Source organism: Phocoena sinus, chromosome 3 (genome assembly GCF_008692025.1).
Source record: "Phocoena sinus isolate mPhoSin1 chromosome 3, mPhoSin1.pri, whole genome shotgun sequence".
Taxonomy (NCBI): domain Eukaryota; kingdom Metazoa; phylum Chordata; class Mammalia; order Artiodactyla; family Phocoenidae; genus Phocoena; species Phocoena sinus.
Window position 1 is genome coordinate 115,321,975 of NC_045765.1, and position 12,232 is coordinate 115,334,206.

General features: G+C 44.1%; 1 protein-coding gene across 1 annotated transcript in view; it reads right to left on the reverse strand.

Moving 5' to 3' along the window:
• Positions 1-3,181: 3,181 nt before the first annotated feature.
• The window catches only part of LOC116751266 (rho guanine nucleotide exchange factor 28-like), a 163,954-nt gene continuing 154,903 nt past the window's right edge, over positions 3,182-12,232 (reverse strand). Inside the window, exons 7-8 of the mRNA XM_032626939.1 lie at positions 3,762-3,814; positions 3,182-3,193 (exon numbers count right to left, since the gene is read on the reverse strand). Of these exons, the coding sequence (XP_032482830.1) occupies positions 3,764-3,814 (51 nt within the window). The 3' untranslated portion in view covers positions 3,182-3,193; positions 3,762-3,763. The remainder of the gene's footprint in view (positions 3,194-3,761; positions 3,815-12,232) is intronic.

Sequence of the window (12,232 nt, forward strand, 5' to 3'; positions counted from 1 at the left end):
AGAGTATGCAAGACAACAACTAACCAAGCTGCTTCCGGCTTTGCCAATCCAGTGATGGCTTATGCATCTTTGTTTGCAGCTGGTATTCCAACGGGGCAGCCAAAGCTCACCCTCTCCACTGTATTTCCCAGAGGTTGTCCACGTTTCCCGCTAGATGTCCGCATCACTTCTCCCTGGTACAACATTCACAGCTGCCCACTGTTGCGCTTCTATTCCTTAATCATATTTAGCCCCATATCCTTGAGCCAAATGGACCCTTCCTTCCTTTTAATTTCCATATTGACCCATTTCATTTACCTTCTCTTCTACCCTTTCCTCCAAATGCTTTGCCCTCTCCCCGCACCCTACTTGACCAGAATGTGAAGGCACTGCACGCTGAGGAGTCTCACTCTTCACTGTGGCAGCGACAGAATTGGACCCCAGCGCTCAACTCATACTCTCCCCTTTGAGCAAAAGGCCAAGCCCTCACAGTTATCCACAGAGAGCGGGGCCCTCACTTCTGGACTCACCATAAATGTAATCTTACTATCACTACTCACTACTGTGGTGGTTCGGGGGCGCCAGCTTGGATGAGGTTACCAGCTGTTACCCACCGGAGACTTTATTCTTCCGATCAGTAGTCACTTTCAGTGTATAAACTAATGGTGAGCTGGTTCCTGATGCTCATGGGCCAACGACAGCAACACAAAGGGAGCTTACTCCGGTGTTTCCTTGTCCAGTGCAAAAAATAAAGTTCAAAGGCAGTTCCTCAGTCACACTGGTCACACGTCACATGCTATATAGACATATGTGGCTACCTGGCTATATCTGAATAGCGCGGATACAGAACATGCCCGTCATCACAGAAAGTTCCACTGGAACGGCGCTGATGTCGTTTATGAGATCGCGCTAAACTCACGTCACACCATTTTGAATAATATCAATCAGCAAAGTCATATACCTCAATGCCACGTTTATCAGCACTTCCTTAGAGACCAAGCAGAATATAAGCACATATAAAGTAGAACGGTTTAGAAGCGCCCATGGGGAAAAGCCATTTCCGGTTCCAGACACCAGCGTACCACCTGATTCTATTATGTTCTTTGCATAAAATCAGGTGACCTTTTCTAATCCACCAAGTTCAAATGAACAACAAAGCCAATGTTCGCACAAGGGATAACCATTCATAGACCTTCTCATAAATCACCGGATTAATGTCATACACGCTCATCTCTCTCAAATTCTTTATCACATCCCTCCTCAGACACGACATTATTGACAAAACACCCCGATTGGGTCAGGCTACTGCAATTTCCATAACATGCGCCTTCTTACCCAGCAAGGATACCGGTTTGAGAACGGAGTGAATTTTTGCAGCCTAACATGAAAATAATCCTGCTGTCTAATACTTGTAACAGCCAGCACTCCTCCCCCACCAGCAACCTGTCTCGGTAAACATTCTCCAAAGCGAACATTCCTGGGAGCATGATGCAATCTGGAGATGAGACATCCTGCATGCGTGAGCAGCAGTCGAGCTCTGGGCTTCAACAGCCCGCGACACTCATCCACGTGGGCACGTTTGCTTTCATTTCTCCTTCCTCTTCCCCTCTTCTGGAAGTAAATCATTCCTCTTACCTTCTATAGCAGAAATATTAAAGGTGTGCACAAAGCCCGGTATGATCTAGTTTCTATTCCAATTTCAGTAGTACCTCACACAAGGAGAGCCAGAAAGCACCTCTGGCTTGTGGCCAAACTACAAGCAGCACAGCCAACCGATGCTGAGGGTGCTTCCTCCTCACCCTGCTTTATTCTTGTAACTGCTTTGTTGCATGCCTGCACTCCCCAGGGAGCCCCCTGCACCGCCAGGCTCCGCAAGCCACCCACCTTCGCTACTAAGTTCACCCAGGGAGCTGTCTTGCTTTTCCCTGATTTCACATCAGCCCAAGCACTTGGTCACTGCCATAGCCACCACCACACCCCTGCCACTCCCAAGACTGCTCTGCCCAGGCACCTTGCAGGTGTGTGAGCTGCTTCAGCTTCACTGAGCCTGAAGAAACCAACTGGGCAATTTCTGGATTATCTGCTTCCCACTTATCAGCCCCAGACCATCCAAGTGCCCGGACGAGGCATCTGCTGATAGCCCAGCCTGTGCATGTCCTCAAACCCCCAAGAGCTTCATCGGGCTCTAACTCAAAGGTTAAGTCTGGAGCCCTGATTAGCCCTGAAGAATTAGAAAATGCCCGAGGAGGAGATTTGGGGAGGTGCCCCTTGGGGAGTGGTGAATTACAATGCTTGTGAGCAGACAAGAATTCCCAGGGCCAAGGGGAGAAATACTTTCCCCTTGCCAAGGGAGCTCCTGGTTCCTTTGAAGGGACACCCACATCAGATCCATGTCCCAGGATAAGCGTCTGGTCTTTTCCTGAGGCCAGGGGATAAGATCACACAGGCTCAGCTCCTAAGGGGACCCCCCTATCGGGTATCAAAATAGGATAGTGGTAGGGCTTCCCTGGTGGCGCAGTGGTTGAGAGTCTGCCTGCCGATGCAAGGGACACGGGTTCGTGTCCCGGTCCGGGAAGATCCCACATGCCGTGGAGCGGCTGGGCCCGTGAGCCGTGGCCGCTGAGCCTGCGCGTCCGGAGCCTTTGCTCCACAACGGGAGAGGCCACAACAGTGAGGCCCACGTACCACAAAAAAAAAAAATAGGATAGCGGTAAACTTGGGGATTCTGAGGCCAGACAGGATGAAGTTATGAGTCTCAACTGCCCCATTTACCCTCTACCAGTGGGCTCAGTCGCCATCACCTGAAACGGAAGCTGGTAGTGCCAACCTCATAGGAATAACAAGGTAACATATGACAAGCCCCGAGCCAACATCTGACTCAGAGTAAAACTGTCTAGAAAAGCTTGGATTGCTTTCTTTGTTTTGATTTGTTTTCTTTTGTTTTTTAGAGTGTAAATGGAGATTGAATGCCTGAAGTCATAGTATTATAACTGATGCTGCAAAAAAAATTTACCTGGGTGGGTTTCAAGAAATAGACAAGGCTCCCAGGAAGGAAGATTTTATTTCTAAGTAGATTTTCTTCTTGTCGCCTGCATACCTGGGTCTGTGATACCCCCATATGCATGCTGGGGGGAGCAATATTTTGGAACATACCCAAATATAGACTGTCCTGGTCTTCATGTTCATTCAGTTGAACCACTGGGCTTTTCACATGCTGGAAAAGATAAAGTCAGGGGGCTTTTTTACAAGTTACTTACTTGATAACAGTAATGTTTATTTTTGCAAATGAAAAAACAACCTAAGAAAACATCAGTAAAGACATGTTACATGTGTCACCACACGTAAACAGAAAACTAGTCTTGTACGTAATATTAAGAGCTAGAAATAAGGGAAGAATCTGCCCCAAGCTGATGCATGCCTAAAAGCTATCCATAGGTTATTTTATATTCAGAGAATATCTCCCAAGTTCATTCTTGCAATGGCATTGTTGGCAAGCATCTGTAGATATCATCTTCAAGTACAAATTTTTGGAAAAGGTATACCGTCGTCTTGCATATACAACTACGACCCAGAAAGACAGCTAGGTTTGCTCATTAAGAGTAGAGATCTAAAATTCGATAAAGGAAGCAATTTCAGGTTATTCTGAATGTGCCCTGGGACATATCCCTGAGGGGGTTTTTTTGCTTTGGGTTTTTTATCCTATGTTTATTACTGCTAGGTCTTCACTTCTACTTCAACTCTGGAGAGAAGCACAAAGATGAAAATGGGCAGGGAATCATTACCTTTACATTCTCCTCTCCAGGCGATGATCTGCTGGACACCGAATTCTTAATCTCTGCAAAAGGAATCATTCTTATCAGGATCTGCTGATAGGAATTTCCATTTAAAAAAAAAAAAGGAAGAAGAATAAAAAGGAAAATAAAAAAAGAAACTAGATGACAAATGCAAATGAGTTGCTCAGAGCCGTCTGTGTGGAACTAGGTTTTAGATTAGGCTTCTTAAAAATCAACTCTCCGAAGAGCAGAGTATCTGATAACCTGACAGCCCACGCTCTGGTATTATTTGTGTGGACCAAGATGTAAACAAGTCCAGGAGCTCTCACAGGAAATCCTGAGGAAGACAATGATTGTTAAATAAACAAATGCCCCTGATTCAGAAGGAAGGCTGTGCACTGACCGAAGCCTCTTCAAAACAGCACAGATTCTAAGGACGTGACTCGTACCCACCTGAGGAAATCCCACGTCTCCTTCCTCAAGTGCCACCGATTTCATGTTTCAAACGAGCCTAATTCATTCTAGATGAGGTTTGGTTTTCCCTTGTCCATTGTTTAATGTCAAGAACATCAGCACAGCCCTCGGGCTGGGACCTCAGACAGTGCCAGCCCCATGCACATCCGGGGCCTTCGCTCTGAAAAGAGGCTTTCCTGGAAGCATCAGTGGTCATGATGTTCTGGGATGAACAGAAGGTCCACTTAAGGTGTGCTTTTCTCTGTGTCTTGATTGATTGGTTTTCTTCCCAAATACTCAGCTGCCCGTAAACAAGAGCCACCGTTATTGAAATAACCACCAAAAGTAGGTTTGGGCCTAAGGAAAACAGAAGTGTTGGGCGCTCCTAACAAGGGCAGCTGGATGGAAATCTTCACCCTGAATTTGTATTAATATACAACACTGTGGGCCCAGGCCCTCTTCTCGACCCCTCAGCTTCCCTGCCCCCCAGGCCCTGCTGGATGCCAGTTCTGGGGAGCCCCTTAGTTTCCCCACCAGGTCCATTAACTAGGCATTCCCTCCTACACTTTGCCACTCCTGTTAATTTCAGTCACGTGAGGCCTCAAACCTCCAAGTGGATTTATTCAAGCCCTTCTTACTGCCTGGCAACAAGGCCAGTTTCCATCCATGTTTCTGCTTAAAAAAAGTATAAGGTTTTCGTTTAGGTGGCTTTCCATGATGAATCTTAACAAGGTAAGGATGGAGCAGAGAAGTCAACAGACACAAAGTCATGATGTTTTTTTTTTAAATCTGCATAACAATAACTTTGAATTTGCTTTATATCACACAAGTTAGTAAGATATCTGCCCTCCACAACAGTATATTGCTCTTGAATTCATAATGCATATTAGCTTCTATGATGAAAAATGAAAGGGTGATAGCCTCAATTTCATGTGGTCATGTCAACTGACCTCTACAGGGAGTAAGGACAAGGCTGTAGCTGACACCCAGCCTGGGCAGCCTGTGCTCCTCAGCAACCCCACCTACCTTTACATGCACACCCCACATAAGGCCTCCAGGTGGCAGCAGAGTACCATCTGCAGAACAAGAGGGCCCGCGATGGGAATGTCAAAATGAGACACCTTCTTCACCCTTCAAAAGCCTGCTGTTTAAGCACCGAAGTCCAAAACACTATATTAAGAGAAAGTTTTTGTTCTACTGCACAGATGCAGAAAACTGATGTGAAGCACCTACTATAGTGTTTACCATATGGGAGCACAGCAGGTCTTCTGTTTTAAAATACATATACCCAAATCCTAAAAATTGGGTGAAGGAGGGTAACTAGAACTAAAGTTTCAACAGGCACATCTGCATAGACAGCAAGAGAGTCACACACATTTTTACTGCCCATCACTGGATATTCCTTTAGAGACATTTCAGACCATATGCTTTTAAATGATAACAATTCTGCATTTCTAAAGAATTCTGTACCTACAACACTGATGTAGGTGATGAATAATACACATTTTATTCAAGACTGCTGATGAAGAAAGCTCTATCGTCAGGTAATCCACCTGTAACGACAAAGGATGTGTTCACCCAGTAATATGTTCAGAGTCCACTCCAGTGGTATGTTCAGATTCCAGTTCCCTATCCCTCTCAAAAGGCTAGTCTTCATACACTGCCAGCCTACATTTTCCTTACAGTCTAATGCAATTTTGTTCAATATTCAAACAAATACTACAAACTATGTTAAAATAGACGTCTTTATAAAACGTATAATCATTTTTAAAACAACTTTCAAGGTTATAAAATTATCTCAAAATCATTAAAAATATTTGTGGGACTTCCCTGGCAGCGCAGTGGTTAAGAATCCGCCTGCCAATGTAGGGGACACAGGTTCGAGCCCTGGTCCGGGAAGATCCCACATGCCGCGGGGCAACTAAGCCCGTGCGCCACAACTATTGGGCCTGAGCTCTAGAGTCCACGAGCCACAACTACTGAGCCCATGAGCCACAACTACTGAAGCCCGTGCGCCTAGAGCCCGTGCTCCGCAACAAGAGAAGCCATCACAGTGAGAAGCCTGTGCACCGCAACGAAGAGTAGCCCCCGCTCACCGCAACTGGAGAAAGCCTGCGCACAGCAACAAAGACCCAATGCAGCCAAAAAAATTTAAAAAATAAACTTAAAAAAAATTTGTGACAGGATAATCCTGTATCTTTAATTAATCTAGGATGATACAGAACTATATCTTAGAGCTTTTAAAGAATTTGGCACTCCTTCCACCAGAGTTTAATCAAATTGCTCCAGGAGAGTTTCTGCTAAATGACGAGGATCCTTTTACACTCACCCACTGCACCACCAACTGCATGGTGCAATCAAACCACTCATTGCTATAGCAACCTTCAGCAGATAATGATATCAGTAACCCCAAGCTATTCTGTTTTAAAGGCCTATTAATCTCCCTTTCAAGGCCTACCCAGAAGTAAGGATCTCCACCTCCTAAATCAGATTTGCCAAACATCATAAACATGTTTTTTATTGCCATACTATAATGGACCAAGAAATAATCTCTAATATTCATGTTCACCAGGGACACTGCACTAGCAAACAGCATAAGATCAATACCAGTGTCTTGTTAGGAAACAGATTAGCCTAATAGAGCTCAACTCTGGGCACAAGTCATACCGTCTCCTTTTGAGAAATGGGACCATGGAGGCTGGACTTAAGCAAAGAGAAAGCTTAAATGGAAAATACAGGGTGCTCAGTATTCTCCTTCAGCTACAATTTGCTGTGTCATCTGACTCCTCCCCCAGGAAGGAGGCAAAAAGGATCTCCATCGGAGCCAGCCAGACAACTACTGCTGCTTCACCCCGACCCTCAGGTTCAGCTCTCCACGATCAAGTCCCCAGCTGGGTTAGACATGCAGGGCAGCATCAAAAGCACAAAGGAGGGCTTCCCTGGTGGCGCAGTGGTTAAGAATCCGCCTGCCAGTGCAGGGGACATGGGTTTGATCCCTGGCCCGGGAGGATCCCACATGCTGTGGAGCAACTAGGCCCGTGCGTCACAACTACTGAGCCTGCACTCTAGAGCTTGTGCTCCACAACAAGAGAAGCCACGGCAATGAGAAGCCCGTGCACTGCAAGAAGAGTAGCCCCTGCTTGCCTCAACTAGAGAAAGCCATGCACAGCAATGAAGACCCAACACAGCCAAAATAAAAAAAAAAAAAAAAAAAAGCACAAAGGAAAACACGGGTCACGCTCTCAGCTTCCTCTGTCTGCCCCATAGATGCCCAAAGGGACTCATAGGGGTAGTTCACAGTCTTTGAATGAATCCTCTTCTCCCAATAGACTATTAGCTCTGGGAAGGCTGGATCCAAATCAATTTAAGCCCAACACCTGTATCTCCAGGGCCAAGCAGGGTGCCTAGCATATTACAGATGCTGAATAAATGTTTCTCTCCTCCATGTAGATCTGATGGCCCAAAATAACTGATGAGATGCAATAGATCTTTAGGGACAAGAAAGGGAAAGTTGTTTACTTTATTAAATTACTAATTCAAATACTCCAATACCGGAGCTATTTCATCACAGCTTCTGAACTGCCGGCTGGATGAGACAAATGAATGTTTTCCCCCTGGCTTCCTCCCACCCCTCCAGCTCTGCAAGCCCAAAAGTCACCCTTTCCTCTCTAGTTACGCATTTGAGTTTCACTAAGAACTTCACTTCACGAGTCACCTTAATATTTTACCCTAGTGTGCGTGTCTGATTCACAACTGCTAGAGAATTAAAATGGCAAAGGGAAAAAATTTGAAAAACCATCTACCGCTCTCAATTCACAGGCTATTATAACACTCTGATCTTTTGTTTCAGTATCTCAATTACTCCCTTTTTTTTTTTTCTAAAGGTGGGAGTACTAATCCCACCTTTACTAATGCCAACTGATAGCTGTTGGCATTCCCAGTATAAATATGGACTGGGAGAAACAATGAGGCACTTATCAATAGAAATATCAACATGAGCCCGGTTAGTCCATGAGTCCCAACGTTCCATATAATTTAACAAGCTCAACCGGGCCCCCAGTGATCCGGGCCTCCAGGATCTGCAGTCAGGGAGAGGATGCCAAGGCGAGAGAAGACCTCAAGCAACTCAAAACGTGCTCTTTTACAATATAATTTTTACATTTCTACTCTGAATTCTTTCAGAAAAAAATTAAGACATCTTTTTTGAAATACGTAGTGTTTTTTTTTTAATTCAAATTATTCGTGACACTTTTTTGAGTCACGAAAGTAATTAAGAAAACTTGAAAGGGACTGAGGAAAAAAATCCATAAATCCACCATTAATGGTTTAGTATATTACCTTCACACATATATATTTGTATTTGTATATTTGTATATATATGTATGTATATACATATATGCACGTATATACATGTATATATATGTATGTATGTATACATATATATAACAGCTTTGAGGTATAATTCAATACCATACTATTCATCTATTTAAAGTGTACAATTCAATGATTTTTAATATACTCAGAGCTGTGCAATCATCACCACAACCAGTTTTAGAACATTTTCATCACCCCAACAAGAAAGCCCATACCCATTAGTACTCGCTACCCATTTCTCCCCGACCACCACCGCTCCCACCCCAGCCCTAAGCAACCACTACATCTACTTTCTGTCTTAATGGATCCCATTTTGGATACTTCACAGAAATGGAATTATACAATATGTGGTCTTTTGTAACTGGCTTCTTTCACAAGGCATGTTGTCAAGGTCCATTTGTGTTATAATGTGTCCGTATCTCATTCCTTTTTATTGCCAAATACTACTCCATTGTATGGATAGATCACATTTTGTATATCCATTCCTCAGCTGATGGACTTTTTGGATTGTTTCCATTTGGGGCAGTTATGAATAATGCTGCTTTGAGCATTTGTGTGTAAGTTTAAGGAGATCTATGTTTTTATTTCTCTTGAGTATATATCTAGGAGTGTCATCACTAGGTCATATGGTAACTCTATGTTTAATATGCTTTTATAATATAGATTTTTTACATCTAGAGTGTGCACTCTCTCCCACCCTCCCCACCCCCCACCCCCATAAGATCTCAAACAGTCAAAAATTAAGTCATGGAGTAAAATAAAAGATATCACCCTCAGCCCCCAAATTTGGTGGCAACTAGCAACTAAGCAGAAGCTCTAAATCATTATACTTCAAACTGAGGTCAGGACAGAATTTTCCTAATTTACTCAACTGCTTGAATAAAATGAGGCAAAATCATCTTTCAACAATATAAACAAGATTCAGTTTTCTCTTTGGAATCCTTTTATGTCCCTAAGATTTCACACTTAGAGTCTATTTCAATTCAGGGGGAAAAACTCCTTAAATATACCTTCAACTTATAAGCTTATTTCAAGTATTAGACTCCTCAGTTGATATGCTTGGTAAATGCTTGTCCTTCCTCCTAACCTGCTAATCGGACCCAGCTGGAACAAAGTATCCATAGCAGATGGGAGCAGAATCCGTCGTATCTAGGTGAATTCTGAGGAATCTGAGATCCTTTCCAGCTCAAACTAGGATTCTTTAATTCTGTGATGAACTGGGGGAGGCAAGGTGGAGAATTTTTCTTTATATGAAAATACTAATATTATTATAACAATATACAAAATGAGCATCATATCAGCTTGAGATCTTATTTTGGCCTTTTAAGGATGAAACTCATTCTCTTCTGCAGGCAGGAGGAGAACATGGACTGGCAAAGTCAGTCTCTAAAAGAAACAGAGAGAAGACTGAGCCTCTCTGTCGAATGAAAGAAGCACAGGTGACTTCCTGGAGCTAGGAAGTACATTCTACGGGTATGGAGTGTAACTGTCTTGCAAATGTCCAGGTACCTAGCTTCTAGGCAGCAACACTGACCAAGCCCTTGGATGGATATTCCACAGTGAGGCTAAGATAAGAGCTGTGTATCCAGCTGAGTAATCACCCCTGCAGAACAGCCTCCTTAATTGCTGTCCTAAATGCCCAACACATCAGGTACCAGCCACCCTGGTTAAAGGACCTGCATCTTGATAAGACATTGGAATCATATTCAACAGTTCTAAAAAGACATTGGGCCACAGTATTCAAAATGAAAAATCTTGGAAAGGAAATTTTGCATGGATAAAAGACTTCTTGGTTTTCCCAATAATATCTCACAGGAGATATTCAAATAAGGAGAATCTATCATATGATATCACTCATATGTGGAATCTAAAAAAAGGGTACAAATGAACTTATCTACAAAAGAGAGACAGAGTTACAGATGTAGAAAACAAACTTACGGCTACCAGAGGGAAAGGGGAGAGGGATAAACTGGGAGACTGGGATGGACATATACACTCTACTATATATAAAACGGATAACTAATAAGAACCTACTGAATGGCACAGGGAACTCTACTCAATACTCTGTAATGGCATATATGGGAAAAGAATCTAAAAAAGAGTGGAGATATAGAGATATATAAAACTGATTCACTTTGCTGTACACCTGAAACTAACACAACATTGTAAATCAACTAGACACCAATAAAAATTTTTTAAAAAAGGAGAATCCACCACACAACTCCCTCTTCCCATTTCACTCACGTAGAGCACACAGAGAAGAGCTGTACCCCCATCTAAGGAATATTCAAGCAGAAAATCTGCTCACCTGGTCACCGCGAGGTGAAGAGCTGTGTCCTGATATCCCAGCACACACAAGATCACCACTAAGTCCGCTCTAGCCACGTGCTATAACTTGCACTCATCACAAGATAGTGTTGGCTAAGCGTCCACAGTCAGATACTGATCAAGGTGCCCCACCTGTATTTTCTCATTTAAACCTTATTTTGAAGGAAGTATGAAATGACACTCCCACTCCACCATTTTCCACAAAAGGAAACACAGCTGAGTAACTTGCATCCTGTTCAGAAGCCAGTTCGTGGCAGAGCTGAGGTTTTCAGCAGAGTCTGCTTGTTGCCGATGTGTCATCGAGACCTGTCCCTGCATGTGGGTCACAGTCTCCCATCGTAAGGACTTTATGAGACAGGTCGGTCACATGGAGGAGAGCTCGTTTCAAGGCAACAATTCCAATTTTGCACTTTTCCATCACACAAAAGCTGGAGAGAACTCTAGAGCAGCAGTCCGAAGACTAAATAGGAAAAGAGTCTGTTAGAGAAGGGTGGTGGGTATCTACAGTGTGGTGGGCAACAATTTACCCACCTGAGTTCGGACTGCCTGGGCAAGCTGTGTCACCTCACACAAGTTATGTGACCTCTCTCTGCTACCACCTCCTTGTGCACAAAATGGGGAGAATTGATTCCTGACTCCCAGAAATGTCCCTCTCTCCATGGTCACTGGGACGTGTGCTCCCTGAGTGTGCAAACTTGGCTCGGTTCCCAGCTGCGTCCCCAGCGCCTCGAGCCATGTTCGTCACTCCACAAAGGCGCGAGTGAAATTCAATGGAAGTAAACTCCATGAGATGAGGGCTTTTTTCTCTTTGCCTTTTTGGTCACTGCTTCATCAGAAAAGACTTACTGAATGGGTAAGTCAATGGGCCTGTAGCGCTCACGTCCGCCTGCCTAGAGCGGGCCTTGCGTTTGGACCCATGGCCTCTCGCACGGGATGGGGAGGAGGAAGCCCCGCTGAGCCCACTGGGAGCTGCTGCCTCAGCCCTGAAGGAGATGATTTTGCCCTCTCCCTTTGTGACTGGCACTCGTGTTCCAATCCCTACTCCTTATGTCCTCGCTAAATGAGAATGTGGAAGATAAGTAATGGGGAGAAGTGAACACAGTAAAGGACTAGTCACATAAAAGTCGAGACAGCAAATTACACAGGGTTTTTTTAAAACTCCAAAATAATGAAAGAAAATGGATTCATACAGTGAGTGATCAACAGTATTGCAATGGTTGCTTGTCTTATGGCCCCATAGACTCTAGGCAGGCAGCAGCCTCCTGAAAAACATCAAAAAGTACAGTGGGGGGCCCTGGTCCGGGGGGATCCCACATGCCGCGGAG